This window comes from Leguminivora glycinivorella, chromosome 13, assembly GCF_023078275.1.
Source record: "Leguminivora glycinivorella isolate SPB_JAAS2020 chromosome 13, LegGlyc_1.1, whole genome shotgun sequence".
Taxonomy (NCBI): Eukaryota; Metazoa; Arthropoda; class Insecta; order Lepidoptera; family Tortricidae; genus Leguminivora; species Leguminivora glycinivorella.
The window spans coordinates 16,144,279-16,156,360 of record NC_062983.1 but is presented as its reverse complement, the minus strand read 5'-3'; the positions used below and the strand labels follow the sequence as shown (position 1 = coordinate 16,156,360).

The following is a 12,082-nucleotide window of genomic DNA, read 5'->3' as shown; positions in this document are numbered from 1 at the left end:
CTTTTATTTAAGAGCTTGTCACTCCATAAAAAGAGCAATACTTACCTTACAATTAACTTAGGTATTGTATTGACAATATATAAGAATTACTTTACGTACAAAGTGTGCCATGACGGCATAATTACTGTTACAGGATAGAATTATTGATAAAAAGCTGTTTTGTAGAAAATACCATCAAAACAATGGGTTACATGCGTGATAAGAATATGAGAACAGCCTTCCTCGTGCAACCTTACTTACCTTATATTCATCCCTTTTTCAACCTAAAGAAAAAAGTACTGGCTCATTGCTAAAGATACATAATCATCTTTATTTTATTTTTATAATAAATTAAACTAGGAAATAGGCGCGAAATAAAGTTAAACTACCAGAATTCCTTCGTAGAGTTGCAAGCATTAAAAATAGTTATCGATACCAGGTCGTTACCGGTTTTGGTCATCCTTAACTCAGATTGATTTCTGAACGAACGATTCGCCGCCGGATCCTAGCGCAGTCTGTGGCACGACGGTGCTGTGTACGTGTGTGTATACAACGTACGTACACAGTTTATTTATTTCTATTATTCCATTACTCATCAGCCGGAGGCCAGACCGCGACATAGCGGTTCTTCGAATACTTCGTTTTGAGCTAGAACCATTTCTATTTCTGTAAGTACATTTCTACATATTTTTTTAGTACTTAATATCTAAAACTTGCTATTTATAGTGTAACAAGCAGTTAAGCCGGGATGAATAACAAAATAATTACCACTAATGGTGCAAGACTTTGTCGTCTGTTTTTCCTGTACACGAGTATGAATAGATATGCATGGTTCCAAAATGCTGAACTATACTACAATTAGCTAATTTATTGTTATTTTTAATACCGTTAATTATAATTATACATTCTGTTAAGTTAGTGAGTTAGTTTCCGTCCAGCGCTAATTTGCGTCCATTTGACGGAATTTTGTGAACACCGAAAGCTTATTTTCCGCACTTATCGGAATATTTGCACTCTATTGTCTTAATAATACATAGTATCTATACCTGATAAAAAATATTTTAATGACTATCATAATTATCACCAATTTAATGACTACTACCTTCAAATGTCGCAAAAAAATATTCTTAGTGGAAATATTAATTTATTGATGTTGATTTTTTTTTCTTTCCTGTATGATACCTATTTCACTTTATAAAATTTATACATATATGTATGTATAGTGACTTCTTAAAAAAAAACAAATCAAAAAGTATTTAATTACGTAATTTGATTTATTTGATTTGTTGTTGTAGTTGTTATTAATGTTGGGTCAAAATATTGGTTATGAGTTATTCAATAATATTTTATTGTTTTTATACCGGAATTGCATTCTGGAGTAGGTACTGCTACTGACCCAAGTCTGCCCGTTTTTTTATGCAGACACCTTAGCCTTAAGCCAGTTATCAGTGTTCGTTGCACATCATCCTTGTGTAGGTAGTTAATTGTTTTCAAGAATTTAGGTACACTTAAGTAATATGCTGTAGTGGCTGTAGATAAGATAAAATAACAAAGTACCTAATAGCCGCCTTTACACAGTCGCTCTATCGCGCGTTCCCGGAGCGTAAGTACCTACAGGTTAGCGTGCGGTTAAGGCCCGCCACAGACAGTCTTAAAAATTGATAATCTTAAAAAAGATTTGTATGCAAGCTGCCAGTTCAAACTGACAGAATTTTCAGATTAAACTGAGTGATTTCACGAATTGGTTTCAAGACCTGGTTGATGAATGCTCTTGACTACCTTCCGGCTTCACCATCAGATCTTGGGTACCATTTTGTGTCAAAGGTCTTGTTGAGACAAATCAAACGAGCCCAAACACGAAGTGCTTTCAAGACCTGGTTGATGAATGCTCTTGATTACCTCCGGCTTCACCATCAGATCCTGGGTACCATCTCTTGTCAAAGATCTCCTCGAGACGAATTAAACAAGCCCAAACATGAAGTGGTTTCAGGACCTGGTTGATGAGAACTCATGACTACCATCTGGCTTCATCATCAGATCCTGGGTAGTGGGTACCATCTTCTTCAAGATTTTTCTTGAGTAACCTAAACTGATATGAAATTTTTCAAAAATAAATAATACTAGAAAAAATAATCAAGTACTTGACCAAGTCGTACAACCCAAGGATCAAAGTTTTCGGTCGCAGTATACACGAAACAGGGTGTGTAGCCGAATGGCATTTCTCCGACGCCAAACGAAAACGAAACGCCACGCCAGTTAGTCCGGCTCTGTCGCGCCAATACGCACGAGCGATAGAGATAGATATCTACTAGCGTTTCGTTTCGTGAGCGTTAGTGCCATTCGGCTACGCACCCTGTACAGCCAAACACGCACACAAGTACGGCTTTGGTTGGACACGGCGCGGCAGGTGCCGCACACAATGACAAAATAACTTCGCGATCGTCGTGCGGAGCGGATTGCGCGCCCGCACTGGCAGACGCAATCGCGCCGATCGCGCGTTCTTTCCCTTCCCCTCCCGCCACCTTTACACGCGCATTCTTTCACACGCTATTGGGACCGTGCGCGACGACACGCCACGTGACAGGTGACCATTATGGACAATATTGTCGCCGCTTTGAAATGAAATGAAATGAAATGAAATATTTATTTTCCAAGTAGGCATATTACAATGCGCTTATGAACGTCAAACAAAACTACGCCGGCTCTAACCCTACGCCTCAGCCTCGAGAAGATTTCAGTCCCCCCTCAGTTGGAGGAGGGTATCCACTATGGGACCGGCAAGAAACTCGGCGGGCCACTTCTTTTCAAAACATTACATCTTATATTTAACATGCATTAAAAAAAAACAAGATACAATTTAATAAGCAAAAGTATTCATAAAAAAAAATATTAACACAAGAAATTATACAAAGTACAAAGCTATTATGATTATTAATAAGAGATTTTAGAGATGTATAGAGTCTCTAAGTGTCAAAGTACATCTAAAAAAATTATACATGAAGAAAAAAACCGAATAACTAAAATAACTTTAGAGTTGTAAAAGACTCTTGTTGTCTTAAGCAAAGGAAAAAAAAAAATATGTATACTTAATCTACTTTTTTCCTTGGAGATGTATATGGTCTCCAAGAGTCAGAAAGAAAAATAAACAAACAAGGACCGAACAGAGTGCCTCAACGTAATCTCATTCAAAATTAATGTTACATAGAATAGCATAGCCCCTATTAGCTGAAACAGACCGGTCTTCACAAACAGCACCCGTTCACGAATATGGCGCGCATCTCAGCCATCGCCTCCCTCAACCTTCATTCGGGAAGGTGGCGACCCGATCAACGACGTCACCGAGCGTCTTTCAAGCGAGAAGTAAGTAAACATTGTGAAAAAAATTATGAAATCTTGTGTTATTTTACTATATTAGACAATTTTGGACGATGGTGGTTACAACATTATCGCCAATAACATTAAAATTGTGTTTTCAGTGAGAAATTAACAAACTGGTGACTAAAACGGGGTTTCGTGCCATCGCTCACGAAATCATTTTCCAACCTAAGACGATGAATAAAGACAAGAAATTGGTGCTAGCTGGGCATTTTCTAGAGATTGAAGACTTTTTTCCACCATTTGTACCTATGTGCAATAAAGTATTAATAAATCATTGGCTTTTGAAATTGTTGATCAGTTCATTGCTATGCTATGTCACTTTCATAGGCTAACTATAGGTATAGGTATTATAAATATAATTTACAGGGTACAGGGTTTATTGTAAAATAAAAACAAACTAGCTATGATAACTTTTAATTATAGTATACATTACAAAAACTTGTTTCATTTACTTGAAAATATTGGAGGTTTAGCAGATATCACATCAAATATGTAATCATCAATGCGATGAAATAAGTTCTCAGGAATTTTATTTAAAATGTGATAAGCCTTCAGTGGATGGACTGCTTCTGCTTCTATTGTTCTCGTGCTCCTTCTTCCCATTGAAACCTCGATGTTTACGCATTTTGGTCCATCCGTTTCGATTTGTAAATAGGAGCACATGCAGATGAGGAAACAAATAAAATGATTTTCGAACATAACTGGGATTGGCTTCCACGTCGGTTTTTCTACCTCCAATAAAATTTGCACTATAAATTCAACGTAAATTCAATTCAATACTTGTATCAAATGATTACGCACTTTATGTAAAACTTCAGAGATTGGAAGACACTTTTCTTCTTACGGCAACTATTCACTTAAACGGTGGTTTCGTTTCCACCACGGTCTTGGAAATAGCTAGAATTTAGTCGCTACTTTTCTTGAAGTTATTACAATTCGCCATAACAAATTTTACTGGGCCCGTATTAAATTTATCTAAAAAACGACATGAAAATGTTTACTGCAATATGGATTTGACAGCGCAAGTCAGCGACTAAGATGTCAATTTTGGCCGTAGTGAGCGCTGTGATCGTTTCAGCTACCCCCTCCACCCGCTTTGCACCCTGCCAATTGCTGTATCACGCGTGATAGAGCGTCTGTATAAAGGTGGCTAATAAAAAGGTTATAATAGACATGATTTTCAAGAATTAGTGTAGGTACTAGTTGGTACTAGGTACATAAATATTATATTACTTAACAAGTCTTACTTCTGCCTTGGTGTTTCTTTTACCTTACGCACCCTTATAAATATACAAAATAAATATTATACTTAGGACATTCTTACACAGATTGTCCGAGTCCGAAGTTAAGTTCAAGAAATGTGTTGTGGGTACTCGGAGAAGCATAATATATGTATATAATATATATATACTTGCAATATCCAAGCTAAACTTAAGGTAGATCCTCGCTCTTTCTGGCAACATATCGGTAGTCTAAAAGCCAAAGGAGGTTTTGAGGCGCAAGTTACCTATGATGGAAGGGAATGCCAGGGGAGGGAGGCGGCACAAGCTTTTGCAGATTTTTTCTCGTCTGTATTCTTGCCTAATGAACCTAGTTTGGACTATCGGAGTGCTATTCATGAGGATCGCAGTCACGATTCTCAATATATCCATATTGCTCGGTTTACCCCGCTAGATATAGAAATGTCAATTAAACATTTAAAGCCTCAGAGCTCTCCGGGGCCGGACAACCTCCCGGCTTATGTATTAAAAGGTTGCAAGGAATGGCTCATTGCTCCTCTAGTGCACATATTTAACTTAGCCTATACTTTAGGGGAGTATCCAAGTCAATGGAAAGTTACGAGAGTGCGACCTATTCCGAAAGTGAGTAATTCAACTCGTGTCGAGGACCATCGACCTATTGCCATCCTGTCTTCGATAGCCAAGCTGTATGAGTCTACCATAAATAGACTAGTAGCTCCGCAAATTAAGCCTTTTCTCTGTGACTCTCAGCACGGCTTTAGGGCTCGCCGGTCGGTTGAAACGAATTTATTAACCCTGACTGACACCATCTCAGATCATTTGGATAAAGGCATACAGGTAGATGTGCTGTATTTTGACTTTAAAAAAGCCTTCGACCGAGTAGATAACGATGTGTTACTGAGTAAGCTGTGTAAAATTGGATTTTCCCCCAGCTGCTCCGCTTTTTCGCTAGCTATTTGCGTGACAGGCTACAGTACGTACAGCATGGATGCTTTGTATCAAAGACCTATCAGACTCTATCTGGCGTCAGTCAGGGATCGATTCTTGGGCCATTGCTTTTTGGAATTATGGTCAACGATTTACCATCTGTTCTTAGGTCTGCGAGAAGTTTGCTTTACGCTGACGACCTCAAAATTATTTACGGCGTGCAAAACATCTCTGACTGTTTATCTCTCCAGGATGACGTAGACCGAGTTCACTTATGGAGTGTAAAAAATAGGCTGACTTTTAATTCATCAAAATGTGCAGTCCTTACATTTAGCCGAGCTCGTAATCCCCTTGTCTGTGAATATTTTCTGGATTCTGAGACTATTACTCGTGTCAATTCCATACGAGATTTAGGCGTAATCTTAGACTCCAGCCTCAACTTTCATGATCACATTACCTCATTGGTGCGCGACTGTTATAAGAGGTTGGGGTTTATTACTTATTAGGAATTCTAGGGATTTTAATGACCCCGATACATTAAAGATCCTTTACAATTCACTAGTGAGAAGCAAAGTCGAGTCGGCCTTCGTCGTTTGGAACCCTTACGAAGCATCTTACGTCTTACTTCTAGAGAGAGTGCAAAAAGTGTTCTTACGATCCCTTTATAAAAAAATGTATGGGTACTACCCGTTTTTATATCCCACCAAATTCTTGCTGGGTGTGCTGGGTTTTCTCTCTCTGGAGGTAAGACGTAATCATGCACTTCTCACTACTGCCTGTAGCGTCCTGCGTGGGGAGTCGGACTGCCCCGAACTGGTGGAGTAAATGGTGCGTCTGTACGTCCCCTCAAAGACCAGAATTGATTTCAGACCTCGGGACCGTTGCCTACTGGCAGTCCCGGCTTCACGTACTGTAGCGCGCAGGAATTCCCCTCTGGTGCGTTCCTTGGTCCTCCTGAATGCGTTCCTCGCATCAGCCCCTCAGTGCGACTTATTTGCAAGCAGACAGGTTGTTGTGCGTGATGAGTGTCTGAAGTTCTGTGAGAGGATTGATGCAAGGCCTACTACAGTTAAAATGTAGGTAAGATAAATTGTGTTTAGATATCTTTTGTTGTTATTTACTGTTGCTGTGTTGTATGTTTTATTCTATGTAGTTAGCAGTGATTTAGTTTCGACTGTTATGCTGTTAACATGTTTTGTAAATAAATAAATAAATAAATAAAATAAATAAATAAATATGTATAATATAATATATGTATACTTATATACCTACATATTTATGAAACACCCATGACCCAGGAACAAAATATCTCTGTTCATGACTCAAATAAATGCTCTTATACTGGGATTTGAACCCAGGACCGAGTCTTAGCAGGCAGGGACATTACCCGCTAGGCCAGACCCGTAGTCAATATAACCTAACACCAAAATCAACGACCATAGCCGTTTTTTAGTGCGGAGGCGTAAAACGTGAGCTCATCACATCATTGACGTGGGCCAATACCTATCAGTATCGTATAAGTAGGTATATGATATCGTTTGATCGTGCTGTTTTGTTTTTAACCCCCGACGCAAAATCGAAGGGGTGTTATAGTTTGACGTGTCTGTCTGTGTGTTTGTCTGTCTGTCTGTTTGTCTGTCTGTCTGTCTGTCTGTGTGTCTGTCTTTGGCATCGTAGCTCCCGAACGGATGAACCGATTTAGATTTAGTTTTTTTGTCTGAAAGCTGAGTTAGTCGGGAGTGTTCTTAGCCATGTTTCATGAAAATCGGTCTACTATGTCGCGGTCGGGGGTTTTTTCAAAATTTTAATTTTGTGGTTAGGTTATCGTTGATTATCTTTACAAAACATTTCTACAAGAAGAAGAGAGAGTACATTTGTATCACAATTTAATAAGATTTTTATTGATTTATTTATAAATTTAAAAAATTAAAAGGTCCCGTAAGTTTAAATACCGGGTGGGCCCTGTAAAAAAAGCAATTACATTAAACTGTACGCTATACTCCTTACACTGTTCCATATACCAACATTTGTTCAGTTACTTTAAAAAATAACGTGTATTTTGATTTTAATCAGCCTTGAAAATTTTCCCTAAAAGTTAATGTATTGCAAATTCTTTTAAGTCTAAAGTGTGACAGACAACGTCAATGACAACAATAATGGCGTACATTGAAGCTAATATTTATTTTGTATGAAAAATTAAAAATTAAAGGCTTCATAATATTTAATAGTCGATGAACAAATGTTGGTCAGTTTATGGACCTTTTATAGCCTGCAGCTTAATTTTTTTGCCTTTGTTGCTTGCACCACCCGTATAATAAACTCGAGTATAATCATTAATCAGAAATATTGAATAATTTACAGGATCCATCATGGCGCCGTTGGTGCTCGAGGGCGCCACATTAGGTAAGCGTCATCAGCATTACAATAAACTTTTGAAGGATGTCACTGCCACCAGCGCTAAGCCAGCTAAAATTGACTACAACAAGACTGACATAGAAAATCTGTTGAACATTGACCTTGCCAGCAACAACCGGGATTTGGACTATATCCTCGAAGTGCTTAAGGGCGAAGATTTGCTGTACGTATCAAGAGCCATAAAACGCTCGACCTGGTTATTCACTGATGATCAGTACGCGCATATAATAGAACCTGAGTATCTACACTCCCAATTGTTCCCCCAAATGATGCCTAAAGCAAGTTGTAAATTACTACACCACATAAGGATTAGTTTGAAAAACGAATTGATTGTGGAAAAGTTTTATCATTATTTCAAAGATAAAAATCTAAAAACAGCCATCAAATGGTTACCAAACTGTCCCATAGATTTAGTAAAAGAAGCTGTGAAAAACCACCACGTGGAAATATCGCCTGAAATATTTGGACGACTGTGCAGAAGGTCGCCTACAATACTTGAAATATTCCTAGAGTCAACCGGTGACCACTACAAAACTGAGCATTTAAAAAAAGCGATGTTTCTTTTGAATACCCATACGGATCTATATCTAGATGCATTAGATAAAATTGAGAGATATGGTATGCCCAACATGGGCAAAAAACATACAGAAATCATTATGAAAAAATGTTATCAAAGAATTATTAATAACTTTGCAAAATATATCTACTGTATCAACGTCGACACTTTTGCCAAAAGTCTAAAGAAAGAAGATATACAACCGTTCTTACGTACTCAACTTCAAAATAAAAATTAAAACGTTGGTTTAATCAAGATAAGCTCGGCATCTTTATCAAATACATGCCGAAAAAGGAGAAATCTGAATTTATGAAGCAATGCATTGACAGGACGGTGACAAACACCGATGATGAAGATTGTATAGTACGACAATGTTCAGCTGTAGCAATGAAATGCCGCGGTCGTGGCGGTATTGGCGGAGCGAATACGTATGGCTGGTACAAACATGCTCCATTTGATGTCGCATTCCCCGAATTAAAGAAGCTGATACGCGCTGAATCTAACCCTGATGAAAGAAACGCAATGTTGATGATTTTGGTAGAAAATGCTAGAAAAAATTTAACGCACATCCAAAATGTACTGCAGTACTATCAAGAAAGACACATTAACGAACCTTTCCGGTTCAAAGTACAGTTCATTAATGAATTACTGTATAAAACAAGTCCACACCTTTACAGTGAGAATATCTGGAGCATTCTTGATGAACTTTTCCGTAGTATGGAAGTATACATTGAGTCTGAAAATAATGTTCAAACGTGTATTAAAGCTATAATAGCATATAAAGTCACTCATGATCAGGCTATACCTGCCATTATAGAACAAAAATTCACCTTCGACTTTTTGAAAAGTTTCGAAAAGAAATTAAAAGGCGAACAAAGGGAAAAAGTCTTCAACTACTTGTTTAATCTGTTGCTCACTAAATTGGATAAACTTGTGATTTCTCACCAAACAGAGTTCGGAGAATATGTCGACTTGTTAAAACAAGGTCTTGATCTATTGGATGTATGGAAAAAAGACCTCCGTAATTACCCGATACTAATAAACAAAATCAGAGATTGTGTTAAGATTAAGAAAGAAAAAGGATGGGCTACACCTTTAATGTCTTTGTATGAAATCAAAAAGTCTTGGAAGAGATATATATTTGACGAATCCCTTGCTTTATCTCCAACTGAAGTAGTATGCATGAACGCATTAAAACACGATCCTGAAATGTTAATAAAACACAAGGATGAACTAGATACGCTGCGTTACAGTGACTCCACATCTATAGAAAAAGTGTTACGGAAATTACGGATCTACTGGCCACAGACCTTAGCCAGTGAATGGACGATGGCTTACCGTGAGCGACTTGATAGACCCGGAGGACACAAAGCGCTTGTTCGTGGCCTCTATTGTTTGCTTAATCAGCAACAGGTATTGGAATTCCTGAAAAAATACGAACCCCAGGATACTAAAATAAATTGGGCTGATACAGACGAGTTCCAGTTGAGCTTACGCAAGAACATCGCACAAAATATGCATACTGCTCGGCCGCAAGTCTCACATGATGCAGTTTTGATGTATGCGAAAGGTGACTATGTGCAATTTACTCAACCTGCCTTGAATTCCATCTTGTACAACTTGCGGTCCAGTCACAGCCGCGATGTCGTGCTAAAGCTTCTAAATGGTATAGTAACACTACAGAAACATGGTATACGTCTGGCGTTTTCCAAGCTATCAACTTCTGATATGAAAAAAATATTTGGAGACGTTTGGAAAACAACCAAAAACTCTTCTGTTCGCGCAGTTCTCTTCCAGACTATCAATGAGATGTTATGTAAGGAAAATGATGTGACATTAATCGCAGAGGTGTGGGAATTGACGCAGACCTTTATTGATAGCTTGTCAGCAGAAGAAGACAAGGCTATATATAACACTTTCAGTAAAGTAGCTAAAGTGCATAGCAGCATTAAAGCTGCCTATTGCACGAAAAGTTACAAATTTCTGAAAACTCTTCCATCGAAAGTGGATTGCGATAAGACCTTGCGAAAAATAAAAGAAGAAATAAGTAATGTAATTGAAGAAATTGATCCCGAACTTATAGCGAACATTATAGAAGAATTCACAGACGATGTTCTTCTTAAGAAAAGTTACGGATATCAAAACAGGCATGACATGAAAATACTAACCACATATTTATTATGTGCGGTTGACGAATGCGATCAAACTACGAGATTTAATAAAGTGATCGTTCCTTTAATGGAAAAGTGTCTGCCATCATGGAATAAAGTTGAAGATAATCAATTAATAGTGAAACTTAACTTCGGAGAAATAATTGAACATCTAAATCAGACGACAGATTATGCAATTTTCAAGAACAAAGTAAACCCACGTCCTTTGTATCGTAATATACTGAAAAAACTCGAGAGCACACTTCCAGCTGCTCAGGACATCATATTGTTCCAACATTTGAAACTATCTTCGGCATTTGTAGATCTATTATACAAAAACAAGCCTGATTCAGTCACCGAGAAATCCCAACTGAATGATTTATATTTGGCAAGCATAGAAGACCTGTCAAAAATAATAATCCAGTATCTTAAGGAAGATGTAGCCAAGTATGATACATTAATATACCGCCCATTCGCAAAAGCGCTAAGACGCGTGCTTGACTGTTTCGATGTAGATGGATTGACAAGACTAAAACTGTTAATACAAATGATGGCTGAAAAAGATTTTATTCCGATTTATTTGGTGGCTATAAAGATGGTTCCAACTTACATCGACGATGAAAATAAACCATCTGCTAAAGAAATTCGGGACTTGCTCGAATCGCACCCGTCTCAAGGAGTACAAATAAATTACCACATGAAATTTGGCAGTTATCCGTTGGCTGTTCCTGAGAATAAATAATTTCTCGACATTAAGAAACAACATATTTATAGCATTTTATGAAACTTTTACTTTTCTTAGAGCAAGTGCCTCACATATATTTTTTTGCCTTTTTTAAAGCTAGTGCCTATTTTTGTCTTTATCATGATTGCATTTTTTAATATATAGGTACGACGAGGTTCCCTTGTTACATCAACATATATTTGTTACTTTAATTTATTAAAACTAAATAAGTCATCGTGACTTACAGGTTTCAGATTCAGTATTCTTTTTTATATTTTCTACATACAATCATACATACATACAATCACGCCTGTATCCCGTGAAGGGGTAGGCAGAGCACATGAACTACTCAAGTTTCAGTGCCACTCTTGGCAAATAGGGGTATTTTCTACTTTTTTCAATATTTAGTAGTCTTTAAGTACATGTTTATTTTTAAGCTTGAAGCGTGCAAATAAAGTTTTTATTTACGTACTGATTGTTTTTGTAACTTACCTTATACCTTCTTACCGTATTTACAAAAGATAACTCTATTGTGGTTACATTTACGTTTTATTTTTTAATCTTAACTCACATGGCCAACACATTTTTTTTCCCCCTATTTTTTGTGGTGACAACACTGACAACCGCATTCTCTTACTTATTTTAATGAGTAGTGGGCAGTAGACATCAGCGGTCGAAAATAGGGCTCCCGGTCGTGACCGTGTATCGTGAA

General features: G+C 37.6%; 1 protein-coding gene across 2 annotated transcripts; it reads left to right on the top strand.

The window, feature by feature from the left end:
- The first annotated feature begins 505 nt into the window (after window positions 1-505).
- Window positions 506-11,706, top strand: LOC125232553. 2 transcript variants are annotated; one of them, XM_048138263.1, is made up of 2 exons: window positions 506-647; window positions 7,887-11,706. In XM_048138263.1, the coding sequence occupies exon 2, from the start codon at window positions 8,779-8,781 to the stop codon at window positions 11,386-11,388; it is 2,610 nt and encodes an 869-aa protein (XP_047994220.1). In that variant the 5' UTR covers window positions 506-647; window positions 7,887-8,778; the 3' UTR covers window positions 11,389-11,706. The 2 variants fall into 2 exon arrangements, with proteins under 2 accessions (XP_047994220.1, XP_047994221.1); XM_048138264.1 differs by having other exon boundaries at window positions 7,887-8,776.
- The last annotated feature ends 376 nt before the right edge of the window (window positions 11,707-12,082 follow it).